General features: G+C 46.3%; 1 protein-coding gene across 5 annotated transcripts in view; it reads left to right on the top strand.

Moving 5' to 3' along the window:
- Positions 1-9,803: 9,803 nt before the first annotated feature.
- Positions 9,804-17,172, top strand: part of LOC135897572 (uncharacterized) — a 227,421-nt gene continuing 220,052 nt past the window's right edge. For all 5 annotated transcript variants that reach the window (XR_010563086.2, XR_011514290.1, XR_010563085.1 and 2 more), the window contains exon 1: positions 9,804-10,098. Coding sequence is in view for 1 of the 5 variants with exons in the window: in XM_065426239.1 (XP_065282311.1) it covers positions 9,965-10,098 (134 nt within the window). In the remaining 4 variants the exon portion in view is untranslated. The remainder of the gene's footprint in view (positions 10,099-17,172) is intronic.

The raw sequence follows: 17,172 nt of genomic DNA, 5'->3' as shown, positions 1-17,172 counted from the left end.
ATGTCAGTGTTTGTTGGCTTCTTATGATATGATTAATAAAAATCAGGCCCCTCGGTTAACCCCTTTTCTTCTCGTTTAATATATTAAGCGAAGACACTTGACAGTCTGTACTTGTGAGATGATATCCAGGTGATAAGAAAGAAATATATACGGGGCCTTTTAAGAGAAATGCGGCCGCAGAGCATTTGTTGAAGTTGAGACAGAGATGCATCGCGTCAAACATCTTTTTATAACAGACAAATATGCCTGTAATATTTCATAAAGTTTTTGGATGTCATTTGACAATGAGAAAAACTATATGTCATCAGCATACGCGTATGTATACGTACTTACATCCTCATGGCATATGATGTAGCTCATTAGAATATTAAACAAGACTTGGTACGACACTCCATGGAATGTCTCTTGTTTGCGCGTAGCTATATCCGAAAAGATACTGCTCTGGAAGCAATAAGATGATATGTCTCTTAAAAATTCTGAAATTCATGATAGAAGGTACTTTGGGAAGTTAAAGTTTCGAAGCTGATTAGCCAATATCGCATGCTCAACACTATCATCTGCTTTTGAGATGGCGCCGTGCCAATTGAATACTGCTTTCAAATTAAATATGAGCCAGCCATATCGAGCACTTTGATCTGAAACCAATTTGTTTCGAAATCAGGGTCAATCGATCGTTAAGAAAACTTATCACACTAATATTTATAACTCTTTCGATCGTTTTTTTACGAAATTTGAAGTTAACGAGATGGGCTCAATGCGAGGTAAAACGCAGGCGGACGGGGGCGTTGGGGCGGAGGCGTAAACGTGCGCGGTCTGCATGGTGCAGCCACCTGGTGGCGCAGTGTTCATACAGACAGAAACAGCTGATGCCAGTGCCGAAAATTTACACCAGCAGCGAAGAAGAATACGCTCAGTTAATGCAATATTAGCTGTTTCTGTCTGTATGAGCACTGCGCCACCAGGTGGCTGCACCATGCAGACCGCTCACATTTACGCCTCCGCCCCAACGCCCCCGTCCGCCTGCGTTTTACCGGAATACCGGACAAGCTAAACCTCTCTATTGCCTAACACACAAAACCGGCTCTCGTATATTAAAGCAAGAGTATCACCTTGGTAATTTTCTACTCCACTGGAAGCCATGACTTTCTAACAGAATAATTGATGATGTCTAATAAATATTCTTGTGATTCTCTATATAATATTTTCAATATGACCGAAGTGATTTCATCGGGGCTTGAAGCCACTGATGTAAGGCTTAGTGTAACATCTGACAACTGGACCTGGATATTTCCGTGAAATCATCATCACTTGGGTAATCAAAGGGGATAATGGGAGTTGGGAAGAAAAGCGACGTTCCAACATTCTAGTGATTAACCCCAATTACTCCTTTATTTCTTCGGGAGGCATAACTGTGGATTCTACATTTATCGACCGCGGAATAATTTTCATCACGCGTAGAAATCTACACAATGCGCGTTTACTATTTGGTTTAGAAAGAAATTCAAATTGCTGAATGTCGTAATAATCATTTGACCCCCCCCCCTCCACCCTATTCGCCATATTCGTCTAAAAGTACCTTCAAATAAATGACACTTCATCCAATTCTGAGAGCATTGATTACTTAACAGTTTCTTCCAAGCTGCCTTCATTCGCCTGTAGTCACGCGAACAATCATCATTCCACCAATGAAAAGGAGAATTCTTTTTAACTGATGTTACCACAAATTAAGATTTTCCCCGGGAATCTCTTGAAGCAGAACAAACTCTCAGTGCTTTCCATTTAAAACTTGCATCAGACAAGGAATTAAGTCAGGTAAAGAAAGTGAGACATTTCTAATTACATGACTCTGAGAGCTTCTAGTGTTCATAATATATTGCATTCAGTGTTTTGTAATATTAAATGGAAATGATAAGTGTCTGTGTTGAAATCAGAATTGCAGTGAGTAGATAAGGTTACGTGCCCTTACATTCACCGCACTTGAGATACTCAGCCAGTCTGTACCATCAGGTCGACAATGAATGTGTAGGCCAGAGCAAGGGCATGAGCTAAAAGTGTACAGCAAGTGGTGCAGACCTTTGCAGTTAGTAATATCGCCACATATTCTTCGAGTAAAATGATATGCACTTTAAAATTTGCTGGGAAGCCAATTTGTGACTTCAGCTGCAGTGCAAATTCGGTGTTTTGAACCCTCTTCATGTTACACAGCATTGTACAAACACACAGAAGCGCATTTCGTTCACATTTTCTTTAATATACCGGATACTGAAATACCGCATGCTGCTCATAGCATCTAGCACACCATGCTAGATGCCATGTTCGTTTGTACAAGAAACGTTTGAGAGCGCTGCAATCACGACGCACAAGCGGGCATGTCACGTGTTATTATTATTATTTTTTTGTATTTCGTGGGCACCTTCAATAAGCGGAAAAACACTAATACCTAATATATAGAAAGTTAGAAACTGTTTAATCGGACGTTTTGCAAAGCGCTCTACAACTTTCTAATTGGAATTTTTTGCCTGACTTCGTTGCTTGAGAAGTTGATTCATTAATCTTGACTGATTATATAATTAAGGAGAATAAAAAAAAATTCTGTGACTTACTCCATGCATACTCCATACATACTCCGCATTTGATCGCGTCGTCTTAGTGTGCATCGGCATATTTTTAAACTCTGGCTAAAGTTAGCTGGCGCCGGCGTATGCGTCAGCGCGCACGTCACAGTTTTGAGCGATCACGTGTCTAGTTGCGTTTCCAAAATAGTCCATCAGGTTACGCCCGCTCTCGTTGCTCTCTTAAATCAAAACTTGGAGTGGTCGCTGTAAACAAGAGTCCAAACAATTATATGTCGCGCAATGAAGCAAACGAGGTTCCGTACTGTCCTTACTGGGACATTAGCTACTTATTAGAACATAAATGACAAGAGCGAAAATTTATGTGTCAGTACTTCCTTTAAAAGCACTCGCGATGAATTTAAAACAATCATGCGCGTGCTTCGCCATCCTGCTGCCTAGGACAGCATAACCTTGATAATACAGACAGCAGCGCTGGACCGTTTGCGGGTGGATATACATCATAATTACTTGTACGGCTGCTGTCAACGGCCCACCTAACTCAGAATGAGATCGATTCAGCAGCAGTGTTTCCGAAGGGTGCTGCGCAGCGGGATGCTTGTGGCCCTTGTTCGCCTCGGATTTACAGTCCTCTGACGACTGCGAGCAGCGTTTCTCACTTTAGTGCTGAAGCGATCACTGCCTGCACGCGCAGACAAGCACTGGGCACGTTTAAGTAGAGGTTTATGCAGTCGTTTAGATTAAATGTTCCCGGAAGCATTTATTAAGGCTGAAATTTTCGAACCAGTCGTTTCCACCGAGTCAGCTTTGAATGAACAGTGAACTGTTTCTTTTTTCCGCAAGTGAGATTGAAAAAAAAAAAGCTTTGCGTCCTTCCACGATGTGAAGAAGGATAACCAGCGAAGCTTGTTAGGTATGGCCTGACGCCAAGGGCCAACGTCATCCCCTTCCCTTCTCAACGGGGACGGGCACCGTGGGTGCGACGTCATCCCCTTCCCGTCTCAACCGGGACGGGCACCGTGGGTGCGACGTCACCCCCTTCCCTTCTCAACGGGGACGGGCACCGTGGGGGCTACGTCATCCCCTTCCCTTCTCAACGTGGACGGGCACCGTGGGGGCTACGTCATCCCCTTCCCGTCTCATGGTCGTGGCATCGGGTGTGCTTACCTCGTCCCCTCACTCTACCTCCTGCGCCTGAGCCCACGAGCACCGGAGAGGTCATTCACTCTTCCGCTCCTCTCAGATTCGTCGAAAAGAGCATCGACTTCTCCTACCCGCGCCTGGTATTGCAGGAGGAGGGGCCTTCTCTCTGTGCCTGTCACGTGTCATCGACGCAAGCAAGATCCCGCCCACACGATTGTAAGAGTGCCTATTTAAGGGGCTCCGAAATGTACTTGTGATATATACTTCATGCCATGTACTTCATACTTGTTACTTCATTCTCTTCTTATTTTCTTTCAACTACCATGGAATAAAACAGTGCAAGTTTCGCACGAGGAAAACGTCGTCTCGCCCTTGCTCGGTCGCCATGGTCTACCGGAGGCCTGCAGCTCGCCGATAACGCCACGCTACCCAATAAGGAATATCGGTGGAGCTTCGAGAGACAGGTCGCTTGCAGTGGGATCGCCTTCAAATGCAACAAGCTGGTTGCTAACGGAGGGATCGCCCAGAGGGACACAACAAACTGGTGGCAAGTGGTAGGATCGCCCAGAGGGGCAGAACAAACAGGTGGCAAGCGGTAGGATCACCCTGGGGCACAAGCTGTATTGGGAGGACTATTGTGATAATTATATCGATTTATATGGTTATTGCTATATTGATTGAATAAAGACGCATACACGTAACTTCGTGGTTATCGTTTTTTATTTTCTCTCATTCGTTGCCACAGTGAGTGAGTGAGTGAGTGAAAGAACTTTATTCGGTCCAGAGAACACGCAGAGATCCCAAGCCACCTGGGTAGTCCGTGCACGTAGGGACCGTTAAGCCGAGCTTGACAGCCCGATCGTGGGCAGTCTGGACGGCCAGGGGTTGGTCGTTGAGTTCGGGGCTTGCCCAAGAGCGCAGCCCACCTATCCACGCTGAAGGAGGAGCCGATGGCTTCACACTCCCACAACACAGGCACGTACCCAAGGGGGGGCCCGGGGGGGCCCGGGCCCCCCCCCGAAATCAAGTGGCATACCCCCCCCCCCTCCCCACCCACGCCACCACTCCTCACACATTCCTAAAGCGCTGCCAGATAAATGTTGAGACTTGGCAGCTGTTCATCGGTCAGCATTATGCTGCCTTTTTCACTCCTTTTAGATGGCGGTAGTTATCGGCATCTCTTGTAATGTGAAGGACAGTTTTCTCATAAATTCCGCACCCGCGCGATTAACTCGAGATGCGTTCAGTTGTCACCATCTATTCAACCGTCACGCGCATAGCTGTTGCTTTTGTTAGTTCAACCTTCTTCGTTTATTTAGGCTGATCCTGGGACCAGGAGAGGGATGCGGCTGTTACTCAGCTGGTCTGTACTCTCATGGAACGAGTTGCGGCCGGAGAAAACGCCAATTGCGTTTAACTTATCCCTTTGCTTCATTATTTCCTTGAGTTACGGCTCGCCGCGACGCTGTCAGATGCCCGGAACCATATACACGTGATATAGGTTAGATAAAGTGGGAAGTAAAATAATGTGAAAGAGCGTCCATCATGAAACCCTGCAATAACCCTTAAACCCATAAACAAGACGACTGTCGCCCGTTACCTCGTCTGTTTTTCCCTAATTGTATATCACTTTTCGTGAAAAATTGGCAACTGGAAACAAAAATCGCGAGGAGTTGAGAAATTAAGCGATCTACTAAGGGAGAGAGCCAAGGCAACAACCAAACTGCAAGCAAAAGCGAACAATAAAAAAGTTAACCGTTGTTTATGAGAATATTTATGGATCAACATCTTCTTACTTAAAAAGGAAGTAGGGAAAACGTCGCCGGAAGTGGAGAACAATTACTTGTTTTGAATGACGCTTTTACAGTTATCGGTGTAACCGCCTCACGTAGCCACTTCTCTGCTGTGCTTATGTGGGTGTTTTTCTAACCTTTCGCGGTGAGCGCAGTACGTCTAGAATCGCAGAGTCCTGCGCTCTACGCGGTTGTATGGGACGGGCGGCCACACAGCGTTATGCAATTCGCGGAACTGTAAAAACTGATCAACAAGGCGAAAATAACTGATATTCGAAGCTATAACATGAGAAAGAGTGAAGAAGCCGTAAAAAATGAACGCAGCCTGAAATCAGTAAAAAGGAAACCTGGCATAGGACAAACCATGATGTATGCACTAAAGGATAAGAATTAAGGATAATATCATCAGCAATCTCGAAGATATAGTAAAAGCAGGGGAAAAATTCTAAGCGGATCTGTATACAGTACCTAGAGGAGTCACGATACCTCACTTAGAAACAGTAGTGAACATGATACAGAAACTCTCCTACGACTAGCGATGAGGTCAGAAGGGCTCTGCAAGACATGAAACAATGAAGATAGGGAGGAGAAGGTGGAATAACAGTTGATTTAATCAAAGATGGAGAAGGCATAATGCTTGGAAAACTGGCGGATATTTATACGAAGTGTCTATCAACTGCAAGGGTCCCAGAAAACTGGAAGAATGCAGACATTATACTAATCCACAAAAGAGGAGACGTTAAAGAATTGAAAAATTATGGGACCATTAGCTTGCTCCCAGTATTATATAAAATATTTACCAAAATAATCTCCAGTAGAATAAGGGCAACACTGGATTTTGTCAACCAAGGGAACAGGCTGGCTTCAGGAAGAGATACTTTACAATGGATCACATCCATGTCATCAATCAGGTTATCGCGAAATCTGCAGAGTACAATAAGCCTCTCTATGTGGCTTATATATATTACAAAAAGGCATTTGATTCTGTAGAGATACCAGCAATCATAGAGGCACTACGTAATCAAGGAGTACAGAACGCTTACGTAAAAAGCTTGGAAAATATTGCTACATGCGTGTGGTATTTGTTTGAACGAGGCGCGTATGCGCCATCACTCCAGAAAAGAGGAGGAAGAACGAACTGGGCTCGCGCTGTGAATCTAACCGGTCAGCGCTGCAACCGTTGTTGTAAATATATTCTGTAAATAGTTTCTCGTCTTACTGACTCGTCCTTCGCGTAAGAATATCTACAGAGGTTCTACAGCTACCTTAATTCTACACAAGAAAAGCAGGGAGATACCTATAGAGAAAGGGGTCAGACAGGGAGACACAATTTCTCCGAAGCTATTCACTGCGTGCTTAGAAGAATTTAAGCTATTAAACTGGAAAGGCTTAGGAGTAAAGATCTACGGCAGATATCTCAGCAACCTTCGGTTTGCCGATGACATTGTTCTATCCAACAACAATGCAGACGAGTTACAACAAATGATTGGAGACCTTAACAGAGAGAGTGTAAGAGTGGGTTTGAATATTATATGCAGAAGATGAAGATAATGATAAATAGCCGGGCAAAGAAACAAGAGATCAGGATCGCCAGTGGGCCACTAGAGACTGTGAAGGAATACGTTTACCTAGGTCAATTAATCACGGGGAACCCTGATCATGAGAAGGAAATTCACAGAAGAATAAAAATAGGTTGGATCGCATACGGCAGACATTGCCAGCTCCTGACTGGAAGCTTACCATTATTATTGAAAAGTAAGATGTGCAATCAGTGCATTTTGCCAGTGCTGACATATGGGGCAGAGACTTGAGAGCTAGTTAAGGACCACGCAAAGAGCGATCGAACGAAGATTGCTAGGCATGACGTTAAGAGACAGGAAGCGGTTTGGATCAGAGAGCGAACGGTTATAGACGATATTCTAATTGACATCAAGAGGAAAAAATGTAGCTGGGCAGGTCATGTAATGTGCTGGTTAGATAACCGTTGGACCATTAGGGTTACAGAATGGGTACCAAGAGAAGGGAAACGCAATCGAGGACGACAAAACACTAGGTGGAGCGATGAAATTAGGAAATTCGTGGGCGCTAGTTGGAATCTGTTGGCGCAGGACAGGGTAATTGGAGATCGCAAGGAGAGGCCTTCGTCCTGCAGTGGACATAAAACAGGCTGATGATGATGATGATGATGATGATGATGATGATGATAGGTGGTGGGCCCCCCCCGAAAAAAAATCCTGGGTACGTGCCTGCCACAACACATGGTCCAATGTTGCCCTTAGACCACAGGCAGGGCAGTCCGCACTGGTATACCTTTCACGGTACCACAGTGACCATAGCTTTGTGGTCGATGAGCTACACCGACGAAGAAGTACATAGGGGTGGCCCATCTGGAGCGTCGGCGGCAGCAGCAGCAACGAGAATATGCGCAGTGACGGCGGGCGAATGCGACCGACGAGGAGCGGGCGGCCCCGGACGCCAAGCGCAAGCGCTGTGTCAGCTGCAGCACCCCGAGTGCTGCAGCTGCACAGCTGACACAGCTGTCACAGCGCACGCCACCGGCGCACATTCATGCTGATGTTAATCGCGCACACCGCCAATGGTGTTCGCCGCCGTGCGATCGACTGCGGCAAACCGCAGTCGATCACACGGTGGTGTGATCGACATCTGGACGAAACGAGATGTCACTCGCCACAAGCCAATGCAGACAAGTCCTCCGCCGTTCGTTCCTGTCCCCTACTTGTAAGCATATACATTTTGTGTTGGTTTACCTCGGTTTCTTTTCATTAAACAATTGGCTTTACCTCAAATTACATTTTGGGTTTCTACCCCTTTTCATTTACTTTTGATTGGCTTAAAGCTGCTATACCTTGGTGGTGCGGCTTTCCCTCATTTTCATTTCGGTTATTTTTGCACTACGAGGGGCTCAGAATACGCCATCCACGTGGCGCCAAACGGGTTGCCCGCAAACTCCCCCTCGAGCCTCGCCGTCGCCCCGGGGAAACGTTCCGATGGATCGCAGCCACGTCGACGCCTTGCGTTTTCCAATTCACGGTACTCGGGGTATGATTATAAGATAATAAACTTTCTTTTTTTTTTGGCAAGGTGGCGGAGTGCCTAAAGCCTGCTTCCCCTCCCCCGCGGGTCGGCCCTGTATTGCGCTATATTCTTCGGGATCGGTCCGCGTACGGAGAGAAATTCTCAATCTGCACGTCTAGATAGAGTCAGGCAATTTTTCTACAACCTTACGCAAATACAGCCTCGTTCTAGAAAAAAAGAAGAAGAAGAAGAAAAAAGAAAACATCAACTCCACCACTCTGTGAAGAAGGACGAGCAGCGAAACTGTGCATGTGTGTTTTACCTCAATCGACGCATCTGCGTATATATAGGTATTATTATTATTATTATTTTTGAAGGACACGGACAACGAATACATATTTTGACCGTGGAATGATTTATTCTTATTCTTTTATGAACTGTAGTGACGTGTACAATTACCGCTGCAATGGGAATTCTACAATATCTACAACTTCACTGTGAACTAAGTAATTAAATAAAGTAGATTAAACACATCGTAATGTTAGAGTCGTCTTAGCGGCTAATGGGTATGCAATTTGTTTCGGGATAGTTTCGACAGAACAAGAGCTACAACTGTTTTCTGTAACCATTCCCTCCGTAGGCGGCCATGTATACTGACAGCAGACGGGAGTTCTGTGACGTTTAGAACTTCACTGTAACCTAACTAATTATGACAAGTAAGTTAAACTCGGCGTGATGATAGAGTCATCTTAGCGGCCAATTTTAGTGTATTGTTTTTCGAGATACCTAGATTACATATAGAGCTACAGAGCATTCGCGAGAAACTGGAGACGAGAATTTTTTCGTGTCGACGCGACGCGTAGACGGAGGGACATCGACCACCGCTGGAGGTTAAGCTATGTACAGATTCGCTGCAAAGCTTCACGTGCTAGCCACGGAAGCTGCTTACTTGAAGACAGAAAATAATCTTTCGCTCTCGGAAATACGCAAATCCTTCCCGAGATGGCGCTGAATGTCTCACGAGCTGCGGGCTTGCATCCCGTTTTGCCTCACTGTGCGCGTCGCCTTGTTGACATCGCGCGCGCGCGGCGCTTCTGAATGATGACGTACTGCGTGACGTATGCACATAGATTTTACACCTTTTAAGCTCTGCTGAAAGGTGGCACTGATCTGCCTGCAGCCTATATACTCCTCCTCCTCCTCCTCCTCCTCCTCCTCCTCCTCCTCCTCCTCTCTGTTGCGTTTTTGTCGTCTGAAATGGAACGCCCACCGAATTTGTCCATCGACGAAAGAAAGCCTGGCCACGTTCTCGTCTTGCCATCTCCGTGTTGCGTTTGGGCAGCATTCTTCAGTGGCAACTCGGCTTCGCATTAAGTTTGCTTCGGCTCACAGTTAACGAGAGCATCAGCATGATGAGTGATGGTGGTTGCGTCATTGATGACTCACTCCCCTCCTAGGATGGTTGCCCAACTTACGAAGGGGGCAGGTAGCCGTACGCCATCGAAAGACTTGTCAAAGGAAGGAATCAACGGAAACGTCGAGAAAGCGGCAAGGTAAAGTGTGCACGTTACCAAAGGTAATTGTTTCGAGCCTTCGCTGAAGCTAAGAATTCTGTTTGTGATATGTTATAGCTTTAAAAGGCAAGCTCGCGTCTTGCTTAAATCTTTGCGCTATACAATTTACAATGTTTACGCATCGTTTTGCTTATCTTGTAAGTATTACAAATTTAAGGCTAGTATATAATTGCCCTAAGATGCAACCCTAAAGGGTGCCTACTGAAACGCGTACTTGTTTATCCTTTTTTCTTCCGGCAGCTGCGTTTCATCGGCCAACAAATGTTGAAAGTTATCGCCCAACACAAGACGCGCGCCTGCATGCATCGAAACATCCTCGATCATTCTCGCCGGTTCTATCTGTTGCCTATGTTGTAGCCCGAACCATTTTTTTTTTTGCAATCCGATTGCATGCGCGACGAGAATTGTGTTGTAATGTCTGAAAGTCACGCTAGTACCAGCGATTACGCAGGAATCTTTGACTGTCGCGTATGAATAGCCGCCACGGGCTTGATCCGCACAATTAGATTTAGACGATCGACGAGCGCGTGCTCTTCACTATATCGTGCCGGCCGAGTGTAAAACTCGTTTTTGTGGGCGCACGTTCGCCCGAAAAGGAGTGTTTTCTGACTAGCCGTTGGGGGTGCCACGGTCTGCTTCTTCCCTGTTGGCACAATGGGATAATACCCTCTCGAATTTCTCGGGGCGCTTGACAGTTCCCGTATTCCTTGAGAAAACTATAAACATCACGCTCTTCCAAACTAGAAAAATAAATTAGGTAAGGAGAAATACAATTACTGCGCACTTTCAAAATGCCCTGCGGGTGCGCACGAAGTCTGACAGATTTCTTTCTTTCTTTCTTTCTTTCTTTCTTTCTTTCTTTCTTTCTTTCTTTCTTTCTTTCTTTCTTTCTTTCTTTCTTTCTTTCTTTCTTTCTTTCTTTCTTTCTTTCTTTCTTTCTTTCTTTCTTTCTTTCTTTTACTGTGTGCCTGACATAAACGCGCCTTTGGCAACAGATACCAGGGTAGTCAAATTTTGCGTGTTACCGATGAACGACTTCATTTTAATCGAGAAGCTCAGTCCTACAAGCCCAGTTCTTTCTTGGGGGCGCGCAGGAGTGCTCACCTTGCTATCTCAAATGCAATGAAACCTCAACGAAGGCCTGACCTTGAACTTTGCGATGGAGGCGCTCGAGTTGAATTTTCTCGCAGAGAGGTTCCAGTTCACTGACTGAAAGCTTGCATTTAGCACCAATATCACCTCCCTCGTAATTAATGCAATTGGATTTGGAAAGTTTACGGTCACTTTAACGTACGCTAAACAGGATGAAGAGGAAAGCCTACGCTCTCTCGAGACATTCATTGCATCACTTGAAATTTTTATCTGAATGCGTTACTTCTTATTGCTTATTTTCTTCCACCAAGGGCCGTGGGCTCGAGTGTCTTAATCAACTCTACCTTAATTAGATGACTTAATTAACTTCACCCTAATTAACACCAACGGTCGCTGGCTCGACTCCCATCCAAGGTCATGAGTTCGCGCGCGTTAATTAACTGTGACATAATTAACTTGGCCTTAATTAACATCAAAGATCGTGGGTTCGACTCTCGACCTTCACGATGCCAATTGGAATCCAACTTGGAGATATGGCTGGTTCGTTCAGGTGGGCTCGACTCCCACCTATGAATTTTGGTGCCATAACTCCGGACGACGTAACGCCGGACATCGGATTTTTCGTGCCATATGGGGAGAAAAATGAGCCAGCTAAGGCTTTCGCCTTAATGACAGGTTCAAATTTAAGGTGTCTTTAACTTTGTCGGTGTGGATTGGCTAAATTATATAAATAGTTATTAGTGCTCCGAATGCTTGTACGTTCCTGCGTGAGGGGTGGGCTGAATCAACAAACAGAAATTTCTCGACCGGCGGTGTTGACATTAGCTGTGTTGGAGTGGCGCCCAGCTTCTTCGGGCAGATCATTCCATTCCTTGTCTGTTTGAAAACATAAAAATACACAATAAAGATGCAACGAGGTTCGAGTGTGGTGATTAGATATTCTTTTGTTTATATGTGAGTGATAGTTGGCGATGGGAAGGTGAAATGACGTTGTTGATAACTTACGTGTGATGAAATTTTTCATACAATGAGAGCCTGGAAAGTTGACGTCTTTTAATGTTAAATTGGGTAAATTAGCTTCCAGTTCTAGTATAGGTCACATTGCTATAGCACAAATATTCGTTATACACAAACCTAGCGGCGTGGCTATTCGAATGAATTCAAGTGTGTCGCACAGGTTAGATTGACGGTGTCCACAACGTATCAAGGGCCGTGGCTTCGAGTGTCTTAATCAACTCTACATTAATTAAATGTGTCTTAATTAACTTCACCCTAATTGACACCAACAGTCGCTGGCTCGCCTCCCATCTAAGGTCGTGGATTCGAGCGCCTTAATTAACTGTATAACTGTGACTTAATTAACTTCGCCTTAATTAACACCAAGGGTTGTGAGTTCGACTCTCGACCTCCGCGATGTCAATTGGAATCCCACTTGGAGATATGGCCGGCTCGTCCATATCTCCAGGTGGGAGTCGACTCCCACCAAAGGTCGTTGGTTCGACTCTCGACATTTACGATGTCGAAAAAAAATCGGGTGAGGTACTTACAAAGCGACAGTGAGAGAGTTACGGAATCATTATATGTACTCCTTACTGTGACCTGCTTACCCGCCGTGGTTGCTCAGTGGCTATGGTGTTCGGCTGCTGAGCACGAGGTCGCGGGATCGAATCCCGGCCACGGCGGCCGCATTTCGATGGGGGCGAAATGCGAAAACACCCGTGTACTTAGATTTAGGTGCACGTTAAAGAACCCCAGGCGGTCGAAATTTCCGGAGTCCCCCACTACGGCGTGCCTCATAATCAGAAAGTGGTTTTGGCACGTAAAACCGCATAATTTTTTTTTTTACTGTGACCTGCTTACTAAGACATCCTGGATTTAGCTGTTACTGAGGTCTTACTCAACATACCGGTTAAACGCATGCGCATTTAAAGTCGGGATGCACAGATGTCGAGTATGCCAATAGCTCAGCGGAACAGGGAGCAAGTTTATGACACGACGCAAGCAGCCTAGAACACGGTTAGCTTTGTTACTGATTTTCATTGTGTGGTGAGACGAAAAAAAAAAAATCGGGTGAGGTATTTATAATGCAACATTGAGAAAGTTGCGGAATCATTATATGTACTCATTACTGTGATCTGCTTACTAAGATATCCTGACTTTAGCTGTTGCTGTGGTCTTACTCAACATACCGGTAAAAAGACTGCTTTGAATATGTTTGACCTTGCATTATTTAATTTTCCGATATATTATTTGACTGGGATATATTATTTGACTGGGACTGGGACTGGCACTAGCCGACGCTTTTCCCGACATTCAATTTCAATTGAATGCCACCCAGAAGCAACGCCAAAGACGCGTTCTGTCGCTTTTGATAACGGTTTACACACATTACACACCGTTCTTTATTTCCTAACCCTATATCCGGCCTGTTGCGTCGTACAGTCACCGTCATATTTAACCGGAACACACCTTCAGCGCATTTGTTTCTTCTCTTGCGGACCCGAAGAGAGTGCTGGATATTTCCGGTGGCTTGCCTTTCAAGACGTTCGATGCTTGCTTTGTATACAGCGCATGTTTGTTAAAGTTAAGCCATAGGTGCGTCTTCATTGTTCAGGTTAAGCCTGACGGCTGCTGTATACCTCGTGCCTGATGGCCTCTGGGGCCGTTCGGTGTCTGCGTCAGTAATCCCGATCTCGAGGTGAAGAAGAAAGGCAGGGAGTCGCCGTGTAACTCAGGGTCTCGGGTCCGCCAAAAGCAAGAAAGATTGAACAGGCCGTATCGCCGTGTATAGCGTGACTGTCTTATATTTTATAGGGTAACGCACACGTGTTGCAGTTTTCTTTTTCTTTATTTCAATATTAGTGGACCCCCTTCGGGTGCCCACACAAAGTAACTTTCTTTGCTCCCTGAGCCTTCCACCTTATAACGCGCTCATTGTCGGCGAAGACAAAAGGAGCGCGGTGACTCGCTTCGGGCGAGTCCTGTGTCATGCGCGGCAGCAACCTTTTCGAGTCGGAGCGGCGTTGACGCGATAAGGTCATTTTATCGCCTTGGAACAAAAGGACAGTTGCCCCGAGGGCAAGATAGATTTTTTTCCCCGCCCCCGCCAGCCCTCCTCCTTTCCTCTCGCGACTCGTTAAGTGCCATTCGGAGTAACGAGCAAGAAAATGTTGAGACGGGCGAAGAGAGAGAAAGACGACTAAAGGCTTCCGGCGGAATAACTTCGTTCCTTGCCCTTTAAGCTTGTTAGGCGGCAAACCCGACAAAGAGAATTGGTCACGTGGCGCGTTCGAGACCGTCGTAGTTGCTTCGCCTTTGCTTCGTCGTCGCTCGAGAGAAATGTAGAGAAAGAGAGAGAGAGAGAGGGCTGCACTTGGCGATCTGTGACACCGGTTACGCAAGGGAGCGCGTACCGCGCTCCCTGAAAGCTTTTTATTTTATCTTCGCAGCTCTCCCCTCATCCTTCCACGCAGTCTCGGCACTCCATTACGGAGTGAAAATTTCGTTTAGAAAGCAATTTCGTTCGAAGTTTAGCTCGGTGCAGCGGATTGAGCAGAGAAAGAAATCGGGAAAGACGAACGGGCGCAGGAATTACGTAAATCTTTATTTTTTTTTTAAATAGAAAGTAGCTGCCGTTGGTTGCGGACTCGTCAGTCCACAACCAACAGCAGCTGATTCTGTGCTGGTGACCGTAGCGTAGTCAAGCTGCAAAATGTAATCTTATCAAGCAGTAGTAGTAAAACTTTATTAAGAAAAGGAGTCGGGGAAAAGGGGTCAAAGAGCGATGGGTGGCTCCCTTATTCCAGGGCTCCACTGGTCTTGGCCCTCCGTTGGACTTGCTGGAGGAGTGTCTTCTGCAGTCCCAGGTCCGAGCCGGCGAGCTGTACCTCGTACTGCCCCGCTAATGATTGTTGTTTGTTCGTGTTAGGCTGAGTAGCCAACTCTGGCGGCATTCTCTCACACGTCCACGATATGTGGGAAAGGGTTGGTCTACCGCCACACTACGGGCGTCTAGCTCGATATTTGTGTAGGGTAGAGCGCGTGAAGTTTCAGGAGGTGCGGATAAACATCGGTCTGGATTTTTCTGAGGTTTGTGGCCTCTTGCCCGTTTAAGAATTTGTGCAGGGAGGCGTATTTTTGGCGTGTCAAACGCTGGTGTTCCAACATTTCACGTGGGTGTTTCGGCATAGACAAGGCGTGTGAGCTGGGCTGCTCCACTCGGTTAAAGAGATCACGAGCTAGAGCATCAGCCCGTTCATTGCCTATGAGGCCTGAGTGTCCTGGGCACCATATTACAGTGTGGTAGTGTTATAAGTTACGACCTAGCATCCTAAGGATAGTGTAAACGGCCGGTCATAAATAAGCGGCATGCCTTTTGAGAGTCAGTTACTATGGTTGAGGAGTGGCCTCTCCTCTCCTGATGTTGGATAGCAAGATCTATGGCTGCAGTCTCCGCAAATGTTATGCAATATGTGGTTAAGAATGCGGTGACGAGGAGCTGGTGTTTTTTGTCTACAGCTACTGCTGTATAACGCGATTTTGCGTATGTAGCAGAATCTACATATATTACATGTGCTTTGGGTGCCAACTGGTGGCGTAGCCATTTGACCCTGGCCAAACGACGACCTTGGTGGGTATCGTGATGCATATGCTTGGGAAGCGGTCTGGTGCATATGTGCTTGCGACACTCTTTAGTCATATCCTCCTTAGCATCTCCTGTATTTATAGGGGGTAGGGCTCCTATGCGGGCTAAGATATATCGTTCTGCCTGCAGCGGTAGTGCTGAGGCGGCTTTTCTGCGAGACCAGCACCGCAGTTTGGATCTCCGCAAAAGTGTTATGTAGGCCCAAGGCCAAAAGCCTCTCAGTCGGAGTTTGTATAGGCAGCCCTAAGGCAGTTTTATACGCGCTGCGAATGATGGCTTCTACTTGGTATTCTTCGCACTAGCTCAGGTGGTGGTATGGAAGCCCGTACAATATTCGACTAAGGACGAAAGCTTGGACTAGCCGTAGGATGTCTCTCTCTTTCATTCCTTTATGGTGATACGTTATGCGGCCTATCATCCTAGAAATTTGTTTAGTTGTGGTGGGTAAAGTCTTCATAGTGTGTGTAGCTTTGCCATTGCTTTGTGCCCAAAAAGCCAGAATTCGGGCCTGGTTGACTTCAGGCAATGGGGTGGCCGTCCACGATGAGATTTATTTGCCCATTGGTTTTATAGCGATATATATCTGGGCGTGTACTCACTGCTGAAGGTAAGTACCGCAGTCTTGGTGTCACCCAGCATCCGAGCCTGAAGAATATCTACCCCTTGAGTACGTATACGCAAGTGGGCCTTCAACTATTCGGTGGGTGTCTTGGGGTCGATTACATGAATTACGCCACGCAAGACTCCATCTGGAGCTGCCACGTACGCATTCACCTGGCGCAGTGTTCCGTTAACGTGGAGGTGGATCAAGCAACTCACCCGGTCTGCGACTTGCTGGTGAGGTGTAGTAACAAGAATAATGTTGGAGTCTGGTCTAAGCCTGACCAGGAATTGCGTGCCCGTGACTTCGCCTTCGACAATAATTCTCTTGAAAGGTCGAAGCATGATCTTAAAAATCATTCCTAGGGAGTGGTGGCAACCGGCGACGCTTAGAGCGTGGTCCTGGTGCTTGCGAAGCATTCGGCTGCTGTTGTTTGGTGGGTGGTTGAGTAGTGGTTGCGGGTGCGGTCACCGCTTATTCCCTCGTCAACTCCTTCCTCTGTCGTCACTTTTGACGAACAATGGCTACAGCACTGCTGGTATTGAGCAATCAAATAATCTCGTCACCTGCTGTGCCACTGTCCCCGATATGCCCCAGAAGGACAAGAACTTGCTAACGCTCTCCAAAAACTGGACAATCGGTCGCTTGCAGTGCAGGTGCAGGTGCTGGAACACCGCCCCCATCACTCGTCGGCCCATAAAGCGGTGAAAGCACT

This window comes from Dermacentor albipictus, chromosome 4 (assembly GCF_038994185.2).
Source record: "Dermacentor albipictus isolate Rhodes 1998 colony chromosome 4, USDA_Dalb.pri_finalv2, whole genome shotgun sequence".
Classification (NCBI taxonomy): Eukaryota; Metazoa; Arthropoda; class Arachnida; order Ixodida; family Ixodidae; genus Dermacentor; species Dermacentor albipictus.
This window is presented reverse-complemented; position numbering and strand designations above follow the sequence as displayed.